The sequence below is a fragment of the Carassius auratus genome, chromosome 20 (genome assembly GCF_003368295.1).
Source record: "Carassius auratus strain Wakin chromosome 20, ASM336829v1, whole genome shotgun sequence".
NCBI classification, from domain to species: domain Eukaryota; kingdom Metazoa; phylum Chordata; class Actinopteri; order Cypriniformes; family Cyprinidae; genus Carassius; species Carassius auratus.
In genome coordinates, this window is record NC_039262.1 from 17935335 (window position 1) to 17962409 (window position 27075).

The window sequence follows — 27075 nt, forward strand, 5'->3', positions numbered from 1 at the left end:
GCTTGTGACTGTGAGTGACACTTTAATAATAATTAGTTCGTCTATTAAGCGATTTGTCATTTGCCTGTGTGGCAGTTAAGGATTTAATTCGGTTTGTTTTCATTTTTGTTTGACAGGCAGCTGTTAATTTCTGTTAGATCATTGGCTGGCTGGTTGTTCATCATTTCTAAATGGATTTAAATCTGCAAGCCTGTTTAAGGTTGTGTTTACAAGTAAGCATACTTGTACTTTGATAACTGCATTATTTAAAGTTAAAGAAAAATCAGGAGTTATCTTGTGGTGCTCATAATATACAGAAGCCTAGGCTACCCGGGCTGGGTAGGTGCGAATTTTGATTAATAATATGTTCTGTGATAATAAATAAATAAAACGCCATGTGGAATAGCCTATTGCTGACTGTCTTTCCTGTTATTGTTATCCTGCAGTGTTAATTTAGTCGAATGACTGACGTTATTCATTGTCGGGAGTCACGACTTCTAGGTGCATTTAAAGGGGCCGGGGGCTGTGTCTGTCATGTGTGAGCCACTGCAAACGGCTTTTAATTTTTGGTAACGCATGAGTACTCTAACGCGTTACTTTTATGAATAGGTAACGCTGTATCATAACTGATTACTTTTAATTGATGGTAACGTTGTAACCTAACTAACTACTTTCCAAAGTAACTATACCCAACACTGTGGGGGTGTAACTACACGTATTCGTACCGAAAATCTTTGGTAAGACCGATCGCTACATGAACGCCTCGGTTCTGACGGCAGCGTGGAACACAATCATTCCTTTTATTTTTTTTATTTTTAACATGAAATAAACATGAATTATCATCTCGTGCCTCATGTAATCGAACAATCAGTGTTTCAGTCACACGTAGCATTTCATTTCCCTCAGTCAAGTCATCAGTGTCCAGAGCAATGAAGTCTAGAGAAGAGCATTTCACAAAATATTAGACTAGTCTATATAACCTACTACTATATTTTTACTTTACCTGTAAGTGTAATCTTAATATTTTAATCTATATTTAAAGAAATCTTTCATGAAACAAGTTATGACGGCCACTGTGTAAATGATTATATTTCAACAACAGATAGAAATTGTAGCCTATAATTTAGAAGTTAAACTAAAAACAGCATGGACTGCATTGAATTTACATGTTTGCGCATATATATATATATATATATATATATATATATATATATATATATATACAATACAATTATGATAATTATGAATTATATATATATATATATATATATATATATATATATATATATATATATATATATATATATATATATATATATATATATATATATATATATATATATATATATATATATATATATATATATATATATATATTAGTCCTGTCAATCGATTAAAAAAAATTAACTAATTAATCGCACAATTTTTTAAAATTAATCGCGATTAATCGCAATTAAAAGACTGAAACTTTTTGGATATGTAAATGTAAAATGTAAATAATTAATGTAAACTCAAGACAAAGAAACTATTTAAATTCAAAATATGATTGTTTATTGGAATTTTTGTTTAACTTGTAACACAGATTTTCTCATGTAAACAACATACCTGCAATAAACCATCAATATTCTCCAAATTAACTGTTGGCTTGAAAGCCATATTTATTACAGAAATAAAAACACAGGCATGTAAGTGCCATTTGAATTTCAAAACAATCAATGCCAATAAAAAACAAAAATGATTTCCATGTTGAATTCACAAAGTATAGTCATTGCCAGTGCTTTCAGTGGGCCAGTAAGCACAGGTACTCAGTACCGCCACTTCCAAATATAGCTCTTGAGCGTACCGCCACCTCTCCGTGCGCCCAGAACGTGCTTGTAGCGTACCGGTACGCTCATTTGGACATCTGTTTTAATAGAGGTTTTAATCTTTTACCTGCACTGCCGATTTTCAGAGCGCCCTTCACAATGCGAGCTTCCTAATTCATCCCACCCAGAGCAGTAACTACATTACCCATTCACCCTTAAATAATACAAGTGAATAGCGCATGTGTCGCTTTTCCCACTGTTAAGTGTCAACAACTCAACGTGGCCGGAGAAGGTGTGTGAAACTCGTTGTGAGTTATACTAAAGCAAAATCTTGAGTATTTATTGTCTGATAAACATTAAAAACTGTCTGCGGAGGTTGAGTCGTCCTGCAGCCCCCGCTGGCTGCTCATTGGCTGCAGCATCTTTTTTCTAAGTTCTAAACAAATACCGTAGACGGCAAGGCACAAATTTAGATATTCATTTATCTAATTAATCTATAGCCTATGCACAAAGACAATATGATCTTTTTGTCTCCTTTTTGTTTTAAAGCTTGATGAAGAGAGAGAGCGCAAGTTGCTGCAGCTGAGGACAGTGATGCACGCGTACAGGAGTGATTGACAGTTCGCGGCACTGTGTACAAAAAATACTCCGCTACACAATTATTTCGTTATTTCGTTTAAGCTTATTAACGTTAGCGTTACAGAAAGGTCTGATTTACGCACTGTTACAACAGTCATAGTTTTTTTTTTGTTTTTTTTAAACAATGACATTTGAGTTCATGATTTTAATGTTGCTGTTTCTTGTGGCAGACTAAATGAAGAGTAATGTTTCTTGTGGCAGACTGTAGAGTAATCCGGCAGAGTTTTATACTGAAACTTTCCGTCTAAAAGTCCTTCCTTGGTCTTATCCATATTTCTTTGCACGTTGAACACACATAGGCCACAACTGGAAATAAAAAAAAACTGCAACCGCGTTAATTGCGTTATTTTTTTTTAACGCGTTAAATATTTCAAATTAATCGAATGCGTTAACGCGCTAATTTTGACAGCACTAATATATATATATATATATATATATATATATATATATATATATATATATATATAATTCATAATTATCATAATTGTATTTATTTATTTTTAATTTGAGTATTGATAGTTGAAGCTGAGGTAGATGTTTATTTAGACCAATAGATTTTGTTTTTATTTTGATGAGGTAGATTTAAAGACAAATTTTAATTATTCTTAAATTAATTTAAAGAAAGATCAACTTGTTCCGTAATAATAAAAAAAGTTATATTTTCTGTTTTATATTATTATTATTATGTTTTATATATAAATAACAGAAATCTCAACTTCAAAACTTTCAAATGTTTAATAAAAATAAATAAACAAATAAATCAATAATATTTTAAGCAATTTTTTTTTAAAGTTCATATTTAACAAGCTCTTCATATTAACCTATATTTGTTTGTGTTCTGGATTGTTTATATACTGTAGCTGACGATGAATCGTGACCAGAAGCTGTTGAATCAGCTGGGTTTCTCTGATGAGCAGAGTCTGACGGTGAAGAGCTCAGGAACAGGTACTCCATCAGGCAGTTCAGCGGACAGCTCGGCCTCGGCCAGCTCCAGCAGCAGCGGCGTCTTTAACACCGCGTATGCCTTGGAGCAGGTACATTCATTCACTGGACTGACAGCTAATTGAGCAATCACACGCTTTTATACAGAATACACACACTACCCTTCAAAAGTTTAGTGTCTGTAAGATTTAAGCTGCATTTATTTTCATTATAAATGCATGAAGAACAGTAATATTAAAATCATTCTAAAATGCTAATTTGTTGCTCGAGAAACACTTTTTGTTGAAAACAATTGTGCTACTTAAAAATTTTTGGATTCTTTGATGAATAGAAAGTTCAAAGAACGGCATTTGTTTGAAATAGTACAGCAGTTTTTATGTTATAAAAATAAAAACAACCTTTCAGACCCGTTATAAGCAGTTATAAACTGAATCAGCCTACTTTCTTATCCTCCTGTGTGTGATTGCAGGAGAAATCTCTTCCTGGTGTGGTCATGGCGTTGGTGTGTAATGTCTTTGAGATGCTTTATCAGCTCGCCAATCTGGAGGAACCCAGGTAAACAACCCGCAACCCATGCAAATTATGCAATAACTTAAAGTAGTTAACCCCAAATTTGTATTAATTATTAGTTATCCTGTTTTTTTATTCATTTTATGGTTGATTTTTCCTTTCAATATGCGGGCATATGTTGTGTGTATTTTGTGATTTCATTTGACTTGTAATAACTGTGTGTCCACCTTGTTCCTGTCCAGAATAACTTTGCGTGTCAGGAAGTTGCTGCTGCTCATCCCGACTGACCCAGAGGTGCAGGACGCCCTTGATAACTTTGTGCCAAAAGAGTCCAGCGTCTGGAGTCACCAGGTACCTGAAAGCCACTCTTTTTTCTAGCTAGTTCACTACTATTTACTATTTAATAATAGTAAAGAATAAGTAAGTGTGACTGGTAGTTTAAGTGAAACAGAGTCAAAGTTGAACCTTTAACATTGTCCTCTAATCTAGCAGACCATAAATAATTCTCTCTCTCTCTCTCTCTCTCTCTCTCTCTCTCTCTCTCTCTCTCTCTCTCGCTCTCTCTTATATCAGAAAACTCTGTTCACACTGGGGTCTGGTTCTCAGGCCTCAAAGTCTCCGTCTCTGTCCAGTAAACAGCAGCACCAGCAGAGTGCAGCGTCCATCCTGGAGTCTCTGTTCCGTTCCTCTGCCCCTGGCATGTCTACATTCAGAGTGCTCTATAACCTGGAGGTATAGAAATCATTTTTCTTGAGCCATAGCTGTAATTAGAAACCAACACTTGATGACTATCTAGATGAGTGAAAGATTCATTTTCAGCCTTGTTTCTTATTTCGACTTGTACATCCCAGTTTCCTCATAAAAAAAATATTAAGCAGCACAACTGTTTTGAACATTAATAATAAGTGTCTTTTTTTCTTGACCAGCAAATAAGCATATTAGAATGATTCGTAAAACATCATGTCACACTAAATGGACAGTTATGGCTGCTGGAAATTCAAATTCATTTTAAAATATATTAAAATATAAATGCATAGTAAAATACAAAGTTGCTTTTCCCAAATATCTATTTATATTTAGTGCTAGGAAATTAATACCGATGTAGATAAAATCCCACATTTTTGTAACAGGGTCTCAGAAGTTATAAAAATTAATTTTTAAATAAAACCATTTGTCGAGAGAACAATCATTTTTAGGCCTTTTGTATATTCCCACACCTGACCCCTGTCCTCCTTACAGGTGTTGAGCTCCAAGCTGATGCCCACATCTGACGATGAAATGGCCAAGACCAGTGTCAAATCTTTCTGTGAGAACTTCCTCAAAGCGGGAGGTCTCAGGTAGCCGTCTGTTTTCTGTCCGCTTTTACACTGCTCCTCATGTTGGTAATTCTGCAGTCGTAGTGGGGCTGTGTATTTTAATCATGAATTATCTCAGTGGTGCATTCTCTGTCTCTCTCTTTCTGTCTCAGTCTGGTGGTTAACGTCATGCAGAGAGACTCCATCCCCTCTGAGGTGGACTACGAGACCAGACAAGGAGTCTACTCCATCTGCCTGCAGCTGGCCAGGTGCAGTCTCATTTATCAGTCTGGCGGTCTTCTCTTTCACTCTTTCTCTTTTTGTCCACTGGATTCAGCACTCCAAGTGATGAGCAGCATAATGATATTGCTTTAAAGACCATTGTGTTCTGTTTGGGTCATTTATTGACACGGATGAAAATTAAAAACTGTCTTTGATAACTTCCCATAGACCTTTTGCCATATTTCCATGGTCCATAAGAAATGTATTAATAATATTTCAGAATATAATAGGGGTGTCGAAATTAATCGACACATCACAATGTGTACGTGAACAATCGATTATAGTCTATGACGTCATTCGCATACGCGAATGTCACACAAGTATAAAAAAATGCACTCTGTTTTTTTTTTTAATCGGAACTTGGTATTTTCTTTCTGTTTGTGTGTGTGTGCACTAGTGATAAATGTGGCAGGCTTCATTGCACAGAATATGCACTGTGAGACACATGCACATTTTACTTGACAGTGCTTCCACTCCCTGTTATTTTAGTAACAGCAAAAAAATGCATTCTGTTTTTGCTTCAAATTTCGAATTTAGATTAAAAACTATTCATGCTGCATGCACGCTGCATCTTTGTTTGGATCATGATTAAAATGCAGTGGTTGCTTCTAATTTTAAATGGAAAGAGCACAGACAAAGCATTAGTTTCGTAGACCTGAAAAGAGTTCTTTTATTTGTGTAACTTATTTTATTTGGGGATTGTTTTAAATTTTAATTTAGTTTTGTTATATTTCAGTTTCATATTGAAGCATCCTGCGATAGCCTAAAAGGACACATTTTCTTTCACCCTATAATGTCTTCTGATCTCATTTGGTTAAAAAAAAAAAAAAAAAGTGAGAAAATAGAATCGTGAAATCAAAATCGTGAATTATATCCCTAATTGTTTAATAATCGCAATCTAAATGAATTGTTCAGTTAAACAAGGTTTTGACTTTAGCCATTGTTAAAGGGCTCGCTCTTTGTCTCCCCCTGCAGGTTCCTGCTGGTAGGTCAGGCTATGCCTAGTGTGCTTGATGAGGAGTTGAGCAAGGAAGGTCTGGACACTCTGTCCTCTCGGCCGTTTCGTAACGCCGGGCGGCAGAGCGGCCGCCAGCTCTCCGTCTGTGGAACTCCAGAGAAGTCCTCCTACAGGCAGGTGTCCATGTCTGACAGATCCTCCATCAGAGTGGAAGAAATCATGCCAGCCGCCCGTGTCGCTATACAGGTGTGAGAGAGCATCCCAGGCTTTACTAAATGATTCATCTCTGACCCTATCTGACTTTACTGGTTTGTCATTTCAGACAATGGAGGTGGGGGACTTCACATCCACAGTGACGTGTTTCATGAGGCTCACCTGGGCGGCAGCTGCAGGCCGATTGGACCTTGTTGGCAGCAGTCAGTCAATCAGAGAGACGACAAACTCGCTTCTCCCTTTTGGTGTCCGCAGCAGGGTCAGCAGCACAGGTGAGACTCTAAACAATACTATAGTCTGTCTTCTAGTCGGACTTATGCCTCTCTCTAAAGGCATTTGCTCGTGTGTGTTGCAGGAAGTAACTGCAGCTCGGGTAGTGAGGGAGAGGCCACCATTTTGCAGGCTGGGATATGTGTCAAACAGCTGTGTGTGTCTATCAAAGACACCATTATTGCACGAGAAGCACTCTCTTTACTCGTCACTTGCCTTCAGCTACGCTGCCAACAGCTATGTAAGAAAATAAATACTAGGATGTGAAATAAAGTCAGCGAAAAATCCGAACACTTACACAATCTCTTTGTTTCCTGGTCTTTTTCTAGCTTCATTTTACACTCTGCCTTCAGTGAATGATTTCATCATTGATATTCTGCTGGGGTCGTCCAGTGGAGAGGTCAGTGAATGTGTTGTAGTCCTAACAAAATTCAACTCGTCTCTTAAGTATGACTTCTGAGTCTAAAGATCTGAGCTCCTCTGTTCACAGATTCGACGTGTGGCGTGTGATCAGCTGTACACTCTCAGTCAGTCAGACACCTCTGCGTACCCTGACCTCCAGAAGCCCAACCTCTTCCTGCTGAAGGTGGTTCTGACAGCCCAACTTCCTCTCTGGTCCCCTACCAGCATCATGAGGGGTGTTAACCAGAGGTCTGCCATACTAAACACATGATTTTTTTTGTCTCTTAGAAGACCATTTAGAAATCTTATTTTTCTTAAGTGTATAATGGCAAATGAGCCCTGAATGATATTCTTACTGCAACAAGCCCAAAAAGTAATTAAAACACTGTGTAGCTGTGAAATTCTGAAAACTACTAAGCTAAACTGATGATCATGTTTTTAGGTTGCTTTCACAATGCACAGAGTATTTTGACCTGCGTTGCCAACTACTGGATGACCTGACCAGTGAGTGTTCTGCCTTATTTACAAATTTAGTTTGTCATATACAGGTGCTGGACATATAGTTGGAATATCATCAAAAAGTTGATTTATTTCACTAATTCCATTCAAAAAGTCAAACTTCTATATTTTATTAATTCATTACACACAGACTGATATATTTCAAATGTTTATTTTTTTTTATTTTGATGATTATAATTGACAACTAAGGAAAATGGGGTTAAGGTCAGGCGAGTTTGCTGGCCAATTAAGAACAGGGATGTGGCTCTCCCCTCTTCCACAAGACTCTGGGACCCTGATTTCCAAAGGAAATGCAAGATTTACTTATATCAGAGAACATAACTTTGGTCCACTCAGCAGCAGTCCAGTCCTTTTTGTCTTAAGACACTTCTGACTCTATCTGTTGTTCAAGAGTGGCTTGACACAAGGAATGCGACAGCTGAAACCCATGTCTTGCATACATCTGTGCGTAGTGGTTCTTGAAGCACTGACTCCAGCTGCAGTCCACTATTTGTGAATCTCCCCCACATTTTTTAATGGGTTTTGTTTCACAATTCTCTCCAGGGTGCGGTTATCCCTATTGCTTCTACACTTTTTTTTCTACCACATCTTTTCCTTCCCTTCACCTCTCTATTAATGTGCTTGGACACAGAGCTCTGTGAACAGCCAGCCCCTTTTGCAATGACCTTTTGTGTCTTGCCCTCCTTGTGCAAGGTGTCAATGGTCGTCTTTTGGACAACTGTCAAGTCAGCAGTCTTCCCCATGATTGAGTCGCCTACAGGACTAGACTGGGAGACCATGTAAAGGCCTTGGCAGGTGTTTTGAGTTAATTAGCTGATAAGAGTGTGGCACCAGATGTCTCTTTAATATTGAACCTTTTCACAATATTCTAATTTTCTGGAAATACTGAATTGGGGATTTTCCTTAGTTGTCAGTTATAATCATCAAAATTAAAAGAAATAAACATTTGAAATAAATGTGTGTAATGAATGAATATAATATACAAGTTTCACTTTTTGAATGGAATTAGTGAAATAAATCAACTTTTTATGATATTCTAATTATATGACAAGCACCTGGAAATGTCAGTTTTCATGAATAAGATGCTTTGGTCTCACAATATTTATTTTCTGATTATTAAAAGTTATTCCATAATTTTGATTATAGTAATTTAGATAATAGTAAATTGTAGTTCATTGTAGCAAAATTAAATTTAAAATTTAACTAACTCAATTGCGAAAACATTTTGTCCCATATTTTTGTTTACTTGCAGCCCTGTTGTTTCCCTTAAAAAAAATATATTCTTAAATATATAAAAAATTACTTTCTTTAAAACATTGTTTCTACAGCATGGCAGAAAAAACAATGACCAAAATTAAGTTGGGACGTTTGTGAAATACAATAAAATCAAGTATCTATGATTTGTAAACTATCTATAACTTTTATTGAATTTACAAAAGTACAAAGAAAAGATTTCAAAAGTTTTCACTGACCAGCGTAATTATTGAACAAAACAAATTTTGTTTTTTGACGGCTGCAACACGTTCCAAAAAAAGTTGGGAAAGGGGCAAATTGGGAAAATTGTGTTAAATATCGATTATTTACATTTTCAGTAAAAATTGTTTATTACTAGGAGAGACCAGTGACATAATGTTTTAACGATATTCTTGATTATGGTAACAGGGTTGCAAATATTGAAAATGAATGAAGTATCAAATAAAAAGCTTGATGATCAATATTTTTTTAGCGCAGCTAAACAATTTACTGAGCCAATTGGTTCAATCCTGTTTTGTCCCTTCTATGTAAGTTAAAAATGAGAGTGTCACTTGCTTTAGTCCTGTGCAGTCCCTTAGAAAAGCTCAGCATCATATGTTTCATGTCCTCAGCATCAGAAATGGAGCAGCTTCAGATCGGTCCTGCGGCTATGCTGGAGGACGAGATCAGCTGGCTTGATAATTTCGAGCCCACTTGGACCAACGAGCTGGAGACCAGCGAGGCAGACAACATCCTACTGGCCGGACACCTGCGCCTCATTAAAACCCTGCTGTCCCTCTGCGGCAGTGAGAAAGAGCAGTTCGGTCAGCCACTTTTTCGGATAAATATGACAGCGAGACATGCATATGGAGCTCCAGCTGTGAATTAAACGGATCTTCTTGTTAATGTGCTGCAGGTCCTTCTCTGATCCAGCAGCTGTTGGACGACTTCCTTTTCAGAGCGTCTCGTATCATCCTGAACAGTGACAGCTCATCTAGCACTACAGCATCTATCCACGACTTCCACCCAAAGTAAGAGGAAATGCATACATTTAAACACATTGATAAGGGAGCTGCTTCAGCTAGCTTTAGTAATTGTGTCTGTGTCTCAGGTGCAGTACGGTCAGCAGTCGTCTGGCGGCGTACGAGGTGCTGGTCATGTTGGCCGACAGCTCTCTTACTAACCTGCAGCTCATCACTAAAGAACTGCTGTCCATGCATCACCAGTCTGACCCGTCTCTAACCAAAGAGTTCGACGTGAGTACCTTCACCAGTCCTTAAATCTCCGCAAGAAGAACTTCTAACAGATGTTCTTGTGTTCATTCCTGTGTCACTGTGTGTGTGTGTGTGTTGTCAGTATCTTCCTCCTGTAGACAGTCGCTCTGTGTCTGGGTTTGTTGGACTGAAGAACGGAGGTGCGACCTGTTATATGAATGCAGTGTTCCAGCAGCTTTACATGCAGCCTGGTTTGCCTGAGGTAACATTGCTCTTTTATCTCTAAAGTAAGTTTAGCAGACTTTCTCACCACTAGGTGATGCCCTAACCTTGAAGTAATAGGAGTGAAGTAGATAAGTATTAATTGCTGTATTGCTTTGTGTGTTTGTAAGACCTAGTTTGTTTTCAAATGTCTTTATATATATGTATGTATGTATGTATGTATGTATGTGAAAATGTATTTTTGGTTTAGTATATTTTCTCAAAAGCATGAGCACAAATTTTTCCTTCAACCTATGAAAGTGAAAAAGTGCAAGGAACGTAATATTTGCCAAGTATGGTAACCCATACTCTGAATTGGTGCTCTGCATTTAACCCATCCAAGTGCACACACACCGCAGTGAGAAGTGAACACACACTCGGAGCAGTGGGCAGCTATAGATCCAGCGCCCAGGGAGCAACTGGGGGTTCAGTGTCTTGCTCAAGGGCACTTCAGTCATGAGTATTGAGGGTGGAAGAGAGCCCTGTTCATTCACTCCCTCCACCTACAACTCCTGCCAGCACCGAGACTCAAACCTGCGACCTTGGGTTCCAACTCTCTTAACCATTAGGCCACAGCCACCTATGATAATGCATGTTACACGATAAAAAACTCAAAAATACTGCAGTGAATGAATCCTGATAATCAGAAGTCAGACCAGTGTTGAAAATATTGCAAGTTATTTTCATTCCAATTCTATTTAGTTTTATTTTCCCCTGTTCTTCCCTACATGTATAGTTTGTTTTTGTCTTTACTTTTACAAGGTCTCAAATATATATTTAATATTTTCATGTTCACTGCCATTCAAAAGTTTTAGATTTTCTTTTAGATAACACTTTTATTCAGCAAGGACACGTTAAATTGATCAAAATCACAGAAAAGTCATTGATGTGTCAAAGTATTGTTGGTTTTAAATCAATTCTGTTCATCGGCGTTCATAAAAAAATCATTAATAGTAAAAACAAGTAATAGTTTCCGCAAAAATATTAAGCAAGAAACCATTTTCAGCATTGATCATAATAATAAAAAAATTATGTGGTAGTATATTACTGACATTAGACTATTATACTAATATTTTAACCTATTTATTTGATTATTTTTTTATTTAATTCAGTTTTTAAGATGTTTGTCTTTTATAATAGGTTTCGGTAACAATTTTAACCTTGTGTGTGTTGTAGGCTGTCTTGTCAATTGAAGATGACATTGAAAACCCAGAGGAGAGTGTGTTCTGTCAGGTACAGTCTCTGTTTGGTCACCTGATGGAGAGCAAGCTACAGTACTACATACCTGAAAACTTCTGGAAGGTGAGATCCACTGTTATGATATCTCTAGAACTATTGAAATGCTACACAGTGAACTAAATTTGGAATAAATGCTGCCAAATGTATAAAATACTAAAGAAAGATTTCTGATGTCAGGTGAGAAACATGTTTAAAAACAGCATTTATTTTATCTGTGGTTTATCAGATACCCCAGAGAATTTAAGGAAAAATATATTTAATTTAGATGCTTATATCAAAGTCATGAAGATTTAAAATGCACTCTATTGTGGTAATATATACAGTTTTTAAGTTTTAGTTACTTTAGTACTATTTTAGTACAGTTTTAACAAATGGGAAATAATGGCTTTTTATGTTATATTTTAGTTTTTTTATTTTATATAAATATTTGATTTTATGTAAGTTAATATTTATTTATTATTAATGAAAATGAAGTACTTCGTTGTTCTTATCACTTGGTTGGTCTTGATGCAGATATTTAAGATGTGGAATAAAGAGTTATATGTGCGAGAACAGCAGGACGCTTATGAGTTCTTCACCAGTCTGGTGGATCAGCTTGATGAACATCTAAAGGTACAGCTCACCTGCAGTCCCTTGCGTACTCAAGTTCTCATACACAGTCTGAAGTGTGTCTTCAATTCACCTCATTTTCACCCTTATAGAAAATCGGTCGAGAGCAGATCTTCAAGAACACATTCCAGGGCATTTTCTCCGATCAGAAGATATGCAAAGATTGCCCACACAGGTAAGCCTTAAAGGATCAGCTCAGTGTTTACCCACTCAGATATCATTCCAAACCCATGACTTCTTGAGTTTGTTTTCGGGTTTGCTCTGTAGGTATGAGCGTGAGGAGACGTTCATGGCTCTGAACTTGGGGGTGACATCCTGTCAAAGTCTGGAGATCTCTCTGGATCAGTTTGTCAGAGGAGAGGTCCTGGATGGCAGCAATGCTTATTACTGCGAGAAATGTAAAGAGAAGGTACAGTCTGATGTGTTTTCATTCATAAAGAACTGAAGGGGACATACAGCTGTACTTTGTGCTCACACATTCTGTGTTGCAGCGGACCACTGTGAAGCGGACCTGTATAAAGTCTCTGCCCAGCGTGCTGGTCATCCACCTCATGCGATTTGGCTTTGACTGGGAAAGTGGCCGCTCCATCAAATACGATGAGCAGATCAGAGTAAGATTATATGCAGCGTCACCTCTTCTTAGGTTCACTTGTTATGCAGTGTTGGCCTGCACCTAAAAACTTACCAAAAATCTTACTTTTGATCAATTTAATGTATCCTTGCTCATTTAAAAGTAATATCTTACCAACCTTAAACTTTTGAATAGTAATATATAATTGATTTGCATATACTTCAGTAATTGGTGTTCCCTTTTAGTTCCCCTGGGTGCTGAACATGGAGCCGTACACGGTGTCAGGAATGGCCCGTCAGGATTCAAGTGCAGATCATGGGGAGAACGTGAGAGGGGGCGAGGCTGGATCTGGGGGATCGCCTCGGAAGAAGGTCACCATCTCTGAGAACTACGAACTGGTGGGAGTGGTGGTCCACAGCGGACAGGCCCACGCAGGACACTATTACTCATTCATCAAAGACCGCCGGGATGGCAAGAGAGTATCTTTACGTGTTGGGGTTTGGGTTGCTAGGTGTTTACTTGTTGTTCCTAGTTAATGGAAGACAGTTTGATGACTTGGAAGATGGTAGCACACCTCTTCTGTATCAGGCCTTACAAGTTACACCAAAGTTACACCAAACTGGGATTTGAGTAGTATCTTGGGACCTGCATCTAGTTTAGTTAGAGAAACTCTAGGCTGATAGATCCTTTAAATGCAGTCTGCTACTTATCACATACCGTATTTTCCGGACTGTAAGTCACAATTTTTTTCATAGTTTGGCTAGTCCTGCGACTTATTTATACAAATTAATTTGACATGAACAAAGAGAAATGAACTAAGAGAAATTAACCAAGAAAAAATACCGTCTACAGCCGCCAGAGGGCGCTCTATGCTGCTAAATGCTACTGTAGTCTACACTGAGCAGCAAATAGCGCCCTCTGGCGGCTGTAGACTGTAATGTTTTCTCTTGGTGCTTGGTTCTAAATAAATGCGACTTATAGTCCAGTGCGACTTATATGTTTTTTTTCCTCATCATGACGTATTTTTGGACTGATGTGACTTATACTCAGGTGCGACTTATAGTCCAAAAAATACGGTAATTAATGCATGACACAAGCTGATTGGCCGCTGCTGCTTCAAAACCCGCTGAAACCCTTCAAATCCCCAGCTCCACCTGTCTAGACCTGCTATGGGATTTATTTCTCTTTATGCTTGCAGCATAAAGTCCATATATTTCTCGGCAGCAGCAGGAGCATGTGGCAGATATAATCCACCAAGACCATACACACTAACATCGTCATATCCATTAAAGGGATACTCCACCCCAAAATGAAAATTTTTTCATTTATCACTTACCCCCATGTTATTCCAAACCTGTTAAAGCTCCGTTCATCTTCGGAACACAATTTAAGATATTTATGGATGTAAAATATTCATTTTTGGGTGGAGTATCCCTTATCATGCTAAAACGAGTCCATACCTATACCTGTGGGTGTCCCTGTTGGACAGTGTTATGTTATAACAACGATTGAGTTTTATACTTTTAATGTTGTATTTACTAGTAATGTTTACGTTGTTTCATTTTTGTAATATCGATTATTTCTCACCCACACACTTCAGCAAACGTATAATATCTGAAACATGTTTCTGGGAGTTCTTTTGCCCCTCTGTGTGTGTGTATGTATGTATGAGTATAGGTCTCTGGGGGGACATGCTTCTGTTTTAGGCAAGAGTGTTTTTATGAGAGCTTTAAACTGTCCCAGATGCTTGCCAGCATGATGGTGCTTTAAACTTGTGCATTTTTGAGGGAATGAAGGAACGTTTAGGTGACCAAGCAGAGCTAAGCAATGTCTGCAATGTCAATGCTTTATTTTCTTTTAGGGGTAGTTCACGAGGACGCTGGTATAAGTTTAATGACAATGTTGTGGAAGAGTTTGACATGAACGATGAGACTCTGGAGTACGAGTGTTTTGGAGGAGAGTACAGACCCAGAGTTTATGACCAATGTAAGTTATTAATATTTCTTTAAATGCTTATCAATTTTATGTCAAGTGCACCAGTGTTTTCATCTTAACTTAGTCTTACATGGATTAAATTTCATGTTTATATGATATTAACATTTTGTCACTGTATTCACATGCTATAGCTAACCCTTACCCGGATGTGCGGCGGAGATACTGGAACGCCTATATGCTGTTCTACCAGCGCATCAGTGACCAGAACTCGCCCGTTGTGCCCAAAAAGAGTCGAGTCAGCATCATGAGACAGGAGGCAGAGGATCTCTCATTGTGAGTTAGCGTTTTACTTCCCGCATAAACGAGTAAGTGTGGATACACTTATTAATGTTCACAATCCCTCACCTCAGGTCAGCCCCGTCATCTCCGGAGATCTCACCCCAATCCTCCCCACGGCCACCCAGGGCCAACAATGACCGCCTCACCCTGCTCACACGCTTGGTCAAGAAAGGAGAGAAGAAGGGTCTGTTTGTGGAAAAGATGCCTGCTAGGATCTATCAGGTAGCGATTTTAAGGCCTTTTCATGCATTGCAATTCTAAAGTGACTAAAAGAAATGTCCCAGGTCTGACAACATCATACTATACAGTAACTCTAGTTATATTATTCATAGTATTTAAGACATTTTGATGCTTTCTCAAAGTTCTAACAAATTTAAATTATTTACATATTTTTTGGATATGTAGATGGTGAGAGACGAAAATCTGAAGTTCATGAAGAACAGAGACGTTTACAACAGTGATTACTTCAACTTCACACTGTCTCTGGCTTCTGTCAACGCGGTAAGCTCTAGGCATTCAGCCTCTTTTATAAGTGCGCTATATCATCTGTACTCAAATTTCAGCTTTATACTGTTTTTCAGACAAAGTTAAAGCATCCATCATATCAGGCCATGGCCAGAACCAGCCTGCAGCTGGCCGTCCAGTTCCTCTTCCACACGTACCTGCGTACCAAAAAGAAACTCAGGTGGGATGATGCTTTTGTTTACAGTCCTTAAAACTCAAGGCCTGTTCTCACAATGTTATTATTGTTAAACCATTACAAAGACAAGGAACTATTTATTAATTTAGAATTGATCCTTTAATAGAAACTTCATTTGTAATGCACTGTGAAATTGCATAAAATATGAGCAAAAACTTGATAATGAAATAAAAAAGTTAAACAAAAAATGATCATTTTTTCAGTCAGTATCTCATTAATCAAGTCTCCCATTTGTGGCTTTTATCGGTTTATTTAATCAGTGTTGGAACTCTGTCTTTTCTTCTCAGGGTGGACACAGAGGAGTGGATCGCTACCGTGGAGGTTTTGTTGTCCAAGAGTAGCGAGGCGTGTCAGTGGATGGTCCAGTACCTGGTGGCACCTGAAGGACGGGAGATCATCAAGTGAGCATCAAATCCAACCCTCTATGCACATTATTGCCAATACAATTGTCACTGGTATAGTAAATGTTAAAACTAACTAGACTATTGGCACACAGACATGAAACACACATATCTTCATACAGCTTTAAATCTATTAAGGGCAGGCAATATACCTGTAGACACAATCAACTGGGTAGCTCTTAAAGTGACAGTAGTCTAATATTCCTGCTGTCTGTCTTTCATATTAATCAAACAACAGAAGAGAGAAAATCTCTCACTGCTCTTGACTGCATCACTTTTGTAACTTTAATAGGCAAGGCATGCTTATTCACAACAATAAAACAAGGAATTTGAAAACTCTGAAAATGGTTTAAAGATTGATTGATTTAAAAGGTTTAAAATGAATTTGAAACAGTTAAGAATAGAAAATTATTATATATAAAATATAGCTCAATCAGTTCGGACAATGCTCATCTAATAAATGTACAGCTAAACAGATGAGTTTTACGGATGACGGCAGCATAATAACTAAAGCAGACTCCCCTTGTTTTGTGTGAACCCTTGGTATTTCTAACTGACTTGATCCTAATGATCTGAGTGCTCTGTTAGGTTTATATTCAGTGAACATATCTGCTATATATTACAGTCTTGGGTCATTGAGTGATTTATAAACGAGTAAGAGTACTTTAAAATCACTCCTAAATGTAACTGGAAGCCAGTGTAAGGACCTGAGGACTACGCTCAGATTTTCTGCTTCCAGTCAGAATCCTGGCAGCAGTGTTCTGGATGAGCTGCAGTTGTCTAATAGTTGTCTTGGGAAGGCTGGTGAGGAGTCCATTACAATAGTCCACCCTGCTGGTTATAAAGACACCATCTTCATACAAGTTTCTCTTCATACAAGTTTCTCTGTGTGGTCATAACTGTATGGCAGAAAATCATTAGGATATGTGGAGTACAGCAACAGCTGCTTTGTGTCAACCTGAAGTATGGGCCAGTACAGGGATGTTAATGTGTAGAGCATGTAAGCGTGATCTAGCATGACTAGAGGTACTCCGGATTGGGGGTAAGTGAGGTAATTGTGCCCTGCTATATAGTTGTCTGGTTCGTATTGAATGTTGGCACTACCCCGATTATCATGAAACACCTCTGCAGAAGCCAGGGAATGTTCCCGATGGTTTTACGATCCAACTCTGACACACTTCCAACAAAAAAAAGTTTCCCTTATCAGGAGAGACCTGGAGCCATAATTTCATAAAAACTTTTCGCCCTGGATAGAACTGGCTCTGCAGGAAACGTTTCCACAGACCTCCCAACCAGCTCAGATACGCCAACATCCAGCATCTCCTACCAAATGTTCATACAAAAACTGGTTTTAAAGTCAACTGAATTATCATTGTTAATGGGTGAACATGATTTTCTCTCCCTGTAGGATCTGTCTGTTGGAATGCAGTGTGCGGGAGGTCCGTGTCGTGGTGGCCACCATCCTGGAGAAGACACTGGAGAGCGCTTTGTACTTCCAGGACACTGGGTTGGACAGTCTTTTGGACATGCTGCTCTCTTTATTGGATAAGGACATCCCGGATAACTGCAAGAACTGCTCTCAGTACTTCAGCCTCTTCAGTAACTTTGCTCAGAGGGTGAGAACAATGATGTCATTAAGAAAATAGATCGTAAGCTCCAAAAACAAACAAGTACCATAAAAGTGGCCCGTACAACTGATATTCTGTCTTCTGAAGCCACACATAGGAACCTATGGAACAGTTATTCACTGATGATTTGTTTTAGGGCTGTGGGCCGTGTCAGTTGCTGCTAAAACATTCTGCTTGTCGTCGGATGCTTGTCTTCCTTTTGGGACCCAACCGGCAAAACAACCAGGTACTGCAGTGTTCTATGGCTTTTGAATATTGGGTTTGGGGTTACTGCTTAGAGCTGTAATCGGGCCTTAAAAGTTAGGCCCGACAGGACCCGAGCCCGACAGGTTTCGGCCCGAGCCCGACAAGTACATTTTCATTGACAGCTTTTTTAAAGCCCGAACCCGTTTACAGCCCGACATTATTCAAATGTGCGCACGCACACAGCTCTTTTGCCTTTTGTCAACAATGAGTAATTAATTCATGTTTTAACACAATTTACTCATAACTAACGTAGACTAGACCACTTGGAGGTTGGAATAAAGAAATAAAATAAGTCCTCTGTGACATCGTAACATCTCAGCATTCTAGACAATAAAAACGAGTCATTTAAAAAAAAAAAATTTAGATACATTTTAAATTAAAATGGGTATTTGGCAATAACGAAATTAAGATATAGGCTCCGCCGGATTTGCTTTATTTTATAAAAGAATAATGCCAACATTAGCGTAAATACTCTGTCAACATTATGCATTTAAGACTCAATGAATATTTAGTTATCATTTGAAAAACCTTTACTCACAGAGATTAGGCTAGGTCTACATGTTTTGTGGAGGAAAATGATTGAATCCACTGTAGATGTCTTCAGCGCGTTCCTGCGCTCACTGATGGTGCGTCATTATTCACTCATTATTCTCATTATAGACATGATAAAAACTTTTCCACACCTCGCTCAGAGTTTGCTTTAGTTGCTGGTGCAACCAAAACGTAATCACCAGAGGCAAGCCTCCGTTACACCTGCTCAGCATTCATTTTCGCATCTTTCTCGCGCTAATCGAAACACATCACATGACAGTTCGTTTACCTCGCAAACCGGAGCGCAAGCCCGAGCCCGGCCCGAGCCCGCGTAAGATGATAGAAATTAAGCCCGAACCCGACCGAACCCGTCGGGTTCGGGCAAAGATCTTCAGCTCTATTACTGCTTGCTTAAAGAGATCCCAGTCCCAGTGGGATCTCCATTTACTCACCCTCATGTCCTTCCAAACCTTCCAGTTTGTCTGTGGAACACTATAAAAGATATTTTGCAGGATGTTGGTAACCAAATAGTTTTCATTCCTTGGACTTCCATTGTATGGACAGTCAATGGGAACCAAGACTGCTAACAACATTCTTCAAAATATCTTCCTAAGTCAGTCATACAGGTTTGGAATTACATGAGAGTGTGTAAATGATAACAGAACTTAAATTTGTGTGTGAACTGTCCCTTTAGGTGCACATGTTGACTTACACTGTTTAATGTTCTTCTGGTTTTGTGTTTCAGCACCGGCGCTGGAGTTCGGCACAGGCTCGAGAGTTCCTGCATCTTCACAACACTCTGGCCCTGATCGTGCTGCAAACAGACCTCACGTCTCAGAGGACAGAGGGTAAGAACACACGATCTGAACACACGCCAAAGTTATTATCATTAATGAAAACTATGATGAGGGCATAGAAACAATGACAAAACAAATGAAATTGCAGTTTGCAGAGAAAAAACTGAACAATGACAACGAGAAGAAAAGTTCATACTTTTTATTACATTTTATAATTGATATAGGGTTTTTTTTTTATTTTGTGAAAGAAATTTATACTTTTATTCAGAAAGGATTTATTAATTTTATCTAAAGTGAAACATTTAGAATGTTACAAAGATTTATATTTCAAACGAATGCTGCTCTTTTGAACTTTATTTTCATAAAATAATACTGAAACTGAGCGAAAATATTAATCAGCGCATTTATTTTCAGTATTGGTAATAAGCAGGAATGTTTCTTGAGCAGCAAATCTTGAGCAGCAAATTGAGCAGCATATTAGAATAACTTCTGAAGGATCATGTGACACACATAATGAAAGTTGTTTTAGATTCTAATAATATTTCACATTATTGTTTCTGCTGTATTCTTTGGTCAAATCTTACTGACCCCAAATATTTGAATGGTAGTTTATATATATATATATATATAACTAACAAATAACTAACAAAGTTGAATAAAGCATTCATTTATTAGTGCATTCTTCTGTATGTTTAGATATGAATGGGTGAAGTAAGGGTGATATGTGAATACTGTTGTGGTGTGTTCAGCTCAAGGAGTGTTCAAGCACGCTTCCTCGGGACTGGTGGCTCCATCTTCACCCCTCCTGCCTCTACATCAAGACATCAACACGCTGCTCTTCAAAGCGGAAGGGCAGGCGTATCTCATGGAGGTAATGCTACCTCTTATTCTCTCTCTGCTGTCTCTGTCTCTCTGTATTGCACACTACTGACTGAGTCCCGTGTCTTTCAGGTGATGTTTGCCATGCGTGAGTTGTCCGGCCCATTGTCGTTTCTCATTGAGATGATCACATATTGCTCATTCTGTAATGAACCTTTCTCACTGGGAGTCCTACACTTGCTCAAGGTTGGTACCTTTTGGTTGTGTAACATTTGTATGTATATTGTGTAAAGTGAAAATATGTCCACAATGGCAATATTCAACCCAAATTATCTCAGCAGAAAAATAGTTGTTGAGCTGATCCCTGCCTGCGTTTGTGTAAAAATAAACTTACAACGATGTTTCTTATGACATGTTCATGTGACTTGTAGAACCATCTGGAAACGGCTCCTCCTCACGAACTGAAGAACGTTTTTCAGATGCTCCTAGAGATCCTGGTGAGTGATGGCTATGTGCTGTCTTGAAAACAGTTTATTGTTATAGTTTATATGGTTTAAAATCATGTAACGCCACTGTTCCTTTGACCTGTCAGATGATAGAGGACCCTCTGCAGTCTCAGAGGCTTAAATATGCATTTGAATCTGAAAAGGGCCTTTTGGGTAAGAACGATATAATTTGGTTCCATCAGTGTAAGTGTGTGTAAGATTCAGTTAACTTGTGATTATATTTGATTCTCGTTCTTTCACAGCTCTGATGCATCAGAGCAACAATGTGGACAGCAGTCGCTGCTATCAGTGTGTGAAGTTCCTGGTCACGCTGGCACAGAAGTGAGTGTAGAGCACTGGGATCCAATTAGGAATATTCACTCAGTATGGGTGTTAACATAGATGGATTTAATTGTATATAATAGTATTGTTTTTCAGACATATACAATATAATAGGGCCATGTTGGTTATCAGAAAATATTTTTAATATATTAAAGGTACAGGTTGTAGGACCTGCCACTAGAGGGCGCACTACCAAAACAATAACAATCGTGTGTTTTGATGACACTAAGAAGGAGCGTGGAATGATGGGATTTGTTGTCTTCTACCCAACAATAAAGCAAATATAGTTTGACAGTAAATTATCAAATTAATTGATTACTGTTCAGTCAGATGAAATGAAAACGATTACCACTTGTTCAACAAATATATACACTCGTGTACATTTAAAACAAAATAATTGGGCATACATAGCAAACGCGAGTTCAATGATTTGCGCGAGTAGATTACATACAAAGTCAATGCAAAGACGTGATCAGACTATGGTCAGACGTGTCCTCGCGTGGGTCTAGAGATGCAATGCCCTACGTATGGCGTGTATACCCCATAATACTAATCTTGTTGATCTTTATAATAGCATACGTTTTCTGTAAAGATACGAATCAAAACAACTCACCTGTCGAGTAAAACACAAGCGAGATCGCATCTCTTTCTAGTTGAAGTTTGTCACGAAGCTCTCTCCATCTAGAAAATGCAACACCGATATTGATCCTCGCTCTTTCTCTCCTCTTGTCCCGAACTCTTCTTGGGTCGTTTGGTTGGCCCGTACACTTACATTTACGGTAGCTGTCCTTGTTGACAGAACCAGCGGCAGACAGTAAACAGTAATTATGTTCCATGAGTAACAAAATCCACCATAAAACGTGAAGAAGTAAATAAGGAACAGCTTGAAGCAAGCTAGTGGTTTGCTGGATGCTAGACACTACTTCCGCATTTGTCCATGACACTGTTGTCATGTTGTTTCTACGTCAGTAAAGGCGCTCACAAAGGGTAACTAACGTCATTGACAGGCGACTGCACTGCCCTGTGTCACTGTTTGGAATGGGAATTTTCTCATCATTTACAAGTAGTTGAAAACATTAGAGATATTGTTAGTAATCAGCTGAACAAAATATAAAGCATTAGTCTAGGGGATTTTGGATATTTTACTGCAAATATCTTACAAATTGTAGCTTTAACTCGTATCTGTCGATATTGGATATTTAAAATGTTCATGCTAATTTCCTCAAATTTGACATTTACCTTTGCTGTCATCAAACACTCACTTTTGAATTTAACATATTAAAAGTTTTAAATGAATAACACTATTAAATGTAATCTATAGCAAATCTCAAAACAGGTGTTGATTTTTTTTATGCTTTCGTAATCGTCAAATTCACTCAACTCCACTTAAAGAAAAACATTTTCATGTACAGTAGAAAAGATTGGTAACTTTAGTACTGTTTAGTAGTATATTGCTATTTGAAATCGGAATAAATCATGTCTAATATTTTCTTCTTCCAATATCCGTGTTTCTGGCAGAAGTGATGTTAAATGTAAACATTGTGTTTCTGTTATAGATGTTCTCCAGCTAAGGACTATTTTAAAGAGCTCTCAGGACACTGGAGTTGGGCAGTGCAGTGGCTTCAGAAGAAGGCAAGAGACCACAGATGACACACACACACACACACACACATACACACAATAACATCCATTGTTCAATTCCCCTGCTCTCCTGTTTCAGATGTCTGAGCACTACTGGACGCCTCAGAGTAATGTATCGAACGAGACGTCCACAGCTAAAACCTTCCAGCGCACCATCTCAGCACAGGTACTGCACTCACAATTCTTCACATGGTATTATTCTTTACATTATGTATTTGTCAAACTTGAAATTTCAACTTTACAATTCAAAGTTGAACACTTTTGCGAATCATTTTTCTTTTAGTTTTTAGTTAACAACACTTTTAGGGAAAAAGGCCATTTTGAATGCCCAAACAAATGCTAATTTAAACGAATTTCAAAGTTTAAGCCAAGTACAAAGTTACATTTCTGCTAATTACAATGATTTTAAGCTTGCATTTTGTCTTAAAACGGGACAAGATGTATATCTTTAAATAAAGGGTTTACCTAGAGCTAGCTTCCCATTTTATGAGTCATTAGGAGGGCATGTGAACTGCGGAGTGAAGTTTAGTGGATGCTGGTTTTTGTGTTTAGGACACTTTAGCTTATGCGACAGCTTTACTGAACGAGAAGGAGCAGTCCGGCAGCAGTAATGGATCAGATGGCAGCCCAGCCAATGAGAACTCAGACAGAAGCCTCAGACAGGTACAGCTCTGTCTGTCATTAATTCAGCAGTCCATTATCAGTTACATTACTTGATCAAATACACTAGTGTTTAATAAAGAATTACATTTACTCTTTTACCATTTCCACCTCTCTTTCTCTCAGGGATCTGAATCTCCCATGATGTTGGGCGATTCTCGAAGTGATCTAGAAGATGTGGATCCATAACGCAAAAACTCAATTGTTTTTGCGCAACAAAACAACACAAAAAAAGTTTCCCTCCGACAGAGAGATGTTGTGGCTCTAAAAAGACAATCAGAAAACTGCATTTGATCTTCTAAGGACTGGAAATGAAGTAGCAATCAAAGGGCCAGTCGGAGTGTTCGCTCTTCGGGCTGCCTCGTCCGAAACGTGAACAGTGGCAAATATGGGGTTGGGTTTTTTTTCGTTTTTTTGGGGGGGGCGGGGTTAAAACCTGGCTAGATTAAATTAGAGTTCAGGTCTTGCAAGTTATTTCTACATTTCGTCTGGTTTGATGAGTTCTGTCAGACCAGTGGGACTTAAAAACGGAGGCGTTCGTTCCTTGACGTTTTTATGCCGAACTACTACTACGATGCCAGACGGGGTGTTTTAAAAGCAGTCAGCGTATATTTGCCGATGTAATTAAGTAGATACTATTCATGAGAAATGTAAAGATGTGTTCCATAAGTGTAATTTCAAATGTAAAATAATATTTTTAAGAATCCTTTACTGATTTTCTTTATTTTTTTTGTGGATCTGTTTGAGAGGTGCCTCAGATTTATTCGAAAAAAAGAAGAACTTGCCAAGTCTCGGAGAGTTAAATAATCACACCGTTTTTTTTTTTGTTTGTTTTTTTTTCTTGCTGGTATTTTTTAAAGCACTTTATATTTGTATTCAGTTTGTGAGAAATTCATCACGTGGAGACAATAACGGACGTCCCTCGCTGATCTCTGTCCATTGAGTTACTTGGATAGGAACGGCATTCAGCAAAAGACACAAGCTTTTTACGCAAGTGCTAGACAGAAATATAATGGTGGACATTGAGGACGGACCTTATGGCGGAAGACAAATTGCATCAGCAGATGCGCCCGGAGACACATATGCAACACACAGAGACGCTACTGTCCAACTAGCTTTTCTTCTTCCTGAAAGACAATGAGTGCTACAATCAGCAGAGTTTGTCATTGGAAAACTGTCTCATTTCTTTCTGTTCATCTGTTTTGATGTTGTCTCGTGCTGCTTTTGTATGAAGATCTAGGGACGTGAAGACACTTTTCAGGGTTTATTTTGCCAAATTTTCCTTTTTTTGTTTGTTTATCTGCATCTTTTCCATTCAGTCTGCCTTACGCAATGCAAATCGGATGACAAGGCGAGGATGGGGCGGGAAGGGGGCGACGTGGGAGGGGAATGAGAAAGACGTAGGTTGTTGGAGGGACAGGAAAGTTCTCACAGAGTAGTACAGTGCCTTTACTCAAATCCTCCCCTACGCCGCTCACATCCTCCTCGCCTTGAGACAAACCAGTGGACACGTCATGCTACACAAATGCCTGAACCCACTCGACATCACGATAACAACGCGCACACAAATACTCGGATGGCTCGGCCGCGCTCAACTCAAGAGTGCCATTTGAGGACTCAGGCGGCATCTCATGCGTCACGGTCCCTTGTTTGAGCCGAGCCTGTGATGTCCTGCGGAGTGATTTAGCTGCCGTTTGCTGCTCATTTTGAATTTAGACTAGAACACTTAGCGACATTGCTTCAATGTTTACAGCGGAAGGACCTCAATGCCACCTCACACAAATGTTAGTGCTGCTTTTTACCTCACAGTCACCTGCTCTTCGCAACTTTCACGCGCTTCTGTGCATGTTTGTACCAGTGAGAGACTTTATTGCTGGAAAAGAATTGCGTAAACTGCCCGTAACCACTGAGAGGAGCTGGTTTATAGAATAAATCTTAAACCTAGTCTAAGTGGATTTGCTGGACTTCGCTGGTTTATGCTGGTGTCTCTGCCCAGCTGTTTGTTGTGTTTAGGTGGTTTAGCGTCCAAAATAATTTAATACCAGCCAACAGACCAGCCTGATCAGGCTGGAAGAGCAACTAAGAGAAGCAAACCAACTTAGACTGGTTTAAGATAATGGAGCCAGTCTGGTTGCTTAGCTGGTTTTAGGGGAGTTTTGGGAACATAAACTCAAGATTGCTTAGACAGGGAGACCAGATAAAACCAACGCACTGTTTTAAACAGGTTTAACATGTTTTTTCAAAAGCGCCAGCCTGGTTTTCTGGTTTTACAGTGGTTTGGGTGGGGCACTTACACTTAAGATTGCTCTGAGTAGGAGACCGGTCAAACCAGCACGTCATCTTGAGCTTGTTTAACATGTTTTTTGTTGTTGTAATTGTTTTCCATGGCTAATCTGGTTTGTTGGTTGTAGAATGGTTTGGGGTACTTAAATTCAAAATTGGTCAGGCTGGAAGACCTGATGAAACTAGCAGACCATCTTAAATTGGTTCAACATGTTTTTTTAATTTATTTTTTTCCAACATGGTCAGCCCGAAGGCCTGGTAAAACCAGCAAACCTGTTAAGGCTGGTTTAAGCAGTCTTTTTCAGTATGCTTTTTGACTTTTCGTCTCTTTCTCTTGGTTTTGGCCTCTAATAGTCAACAAAACACTGCAGTACTCACAACTGCCTTCATGCTTTGAATCAGTAAATGGTTCACTGCTAATTCACTGTAGCCGATGTGTTAAGTGTTTGGGACGATTAGTTAGGTTTTAGGATGACCGGAGGATTATTTTGAAACGTTTCAGGACTAAAGGCACATGGTTCAGTTGGAATGGAATTCATCAATTCAGTGCCTAAACATAAGGCATCTTTCTTATTTTGCTGAAATATGCACATTTGCAAAGTTATCACACTAATTTCAGCTTAACTGCCTGCTAAGGTTTTCAGTAAAAGAGCCTGTAAGATATGGTGGGGTTACAGTTTATAACCATTGCTGTAGTCTTCTAAGAAATATGGTTTACTTGAGTGGACAGGGTGTGTTAAAACTATCTAAAAATCTGATCCTCCACCCTCCAATCCATCTTTTTTCATCTTTCCTACACCGGTAGATGCTGTACCAACTGCTCGGTAGATCTGTGATTTTTATGCTGTGTGTCAGGACAGGGTTGAAGATGCTTGAAGTGTTTTTAATAACTGGTGATTCTTTGATTCATTTCTGCAGCGTGTATGATGTGTAAAGGAATCTGTTAATGCATGTTAAAACCACATTTTAATTTGTACTTCAGAGTTTGACGAAACCATTTGATATAAAAAGAAAACTGGAATGCACAACTTTTCAGACTGTGTGATTTTGTATGTCTGAAGTAGACCATTACATGAAGTTGTCAAAGTCTGCATAATAAAAATATAAATTTATAAAAATAATTACACTTTTATACACTGTGCACATGCATAACAGGGGTTAATGCTCTTGCCAGAAATAGTGAAAATATACCTGTTTCAATTCAGAATATGTGTAAAAAAAAACGCATTTTGTAGGAATTTTTTTTTTAATTTGCCCATGATATGATATTACAATAATTATTACATAATTTTTTTATTAGTTATGTAACCTGCTTTATTGGTGTAAA

At 38.4% G+C, this 27075-nt stretch overlaps 1 protein-coding gene across 2 annotated transcripts in view; it reads left to right on the forward strand.

Moving 5' to 3' along the window:
* The window catches only part of LOC113121081 (ubiquitin carboxyl-terminal hydrolase 24-like), a 62945-nt gene extending 36079 nt beyond the window's left edge, over positions 1-26866 (forward strand). For both annotated transcript variants that reach the window (XM_026291313.1, XM_026291314.1), the window contains 40 exons: positions 3284-3457; positions 3835-3920; positions 4118-4226; positions 4449-4607; positions 5115-5212; positions 5344-5439; positions 6428-6656; positions 6733-6895; positions 6979-7134; positions 7223-7293; positions 7384-7544; positions 7738-7799; positions 9680-9871; positions 9964-10078; positions 10159-10303; positions 10404-10523; positions 11699-11824; positions 12275-12373; positions 12463-12545; positions 12638-12779; positions 12862-12981; positions 13187-13407; positions 14803-14927; positions 15068-15209; positions 15287-15437; positions 15621-15716; positions 15797-15900; positions 16203-16316; positions 17725-17932; positions 18081-18170; positions 19467-19569; positions 20268-20389; positions 20470-20583; positions 20769-20834; positions 20930-20996; positions 21086-21164; positions 22721-22796; positions 22885-22971; positions 23358-23468; positions 23592-26866. In XM_026291313.1, coding sequence (XP_026147098.1) covers positions 3284-3457; positions 3835-3920; positions 4118-4226; positions 4449-4607; positions 5115-5212; positions 5344-5439; positions 6428-6656; positions 6733-6895; positions 6979-7134; positions 7223-7293; positions 7384-7544; positions 7738-7799; positions 9680-9871; positions 9964-10078; positions 10159-10303; positions 10404-10523; positions 11699-11824; positions 12275-12373; positions 12463-12545; positions 12638-12779; positions 12862-12981; positions 13187-13407; positions 14803-14927; positions 15068-15209; positions 15287-15437; positions 15621-15716; positions 15797-15900; positions 16203-16316; positions 17725-17932; positions 18081-18170; positions 19467-19569; positions 20268-20389; positions 20470-20583; positions 20769-20834; positions 20930-20996; positions 21086-21164; positions 22721-22796; positions 22885-22971; positions 23358-23468; positions 23592-23654 — 4845 coding nt within the window. In that variant the 3' untranslated portion in view covers positions 23655-26866. The remainder of the gene's footprint in view (positions 1-3283; positions 3458-3834; positions 3921-4117; positions 4227-4448; positions 4608-5114; positions 5213-5343; positions 5440-6427; positions 6657-6732; positions 6896-6978; positions 7135-7222; positions 7294-7383; positions 7545-7737; positions 7800-9679; positions 9872-9963; positions 10079-10158; positions 10304-10403; positions 10524-11698; positions 11825-12274; positions 12374-12462; positions 12546-12637; positions 12780-12861; positions 12982-13186; positions 13408-14802; positions 14928-15067; positions 15210-15286; positions 15438-15620; positions 15717-15796; positions 15901-16202; positions 16317-17724; positions 17933-18080; positions 18171-19466; positions 19570-20267; positions 20390-20469; positions 20584-20768; positions 20835-20929; positions 20997-21085; positions 21165-22720; positions 22797-22884; positions 22972-23357; positions 23469-23591) is intronic.
* Positions 26867-27075: the final 209 nt, after the last annotated feature.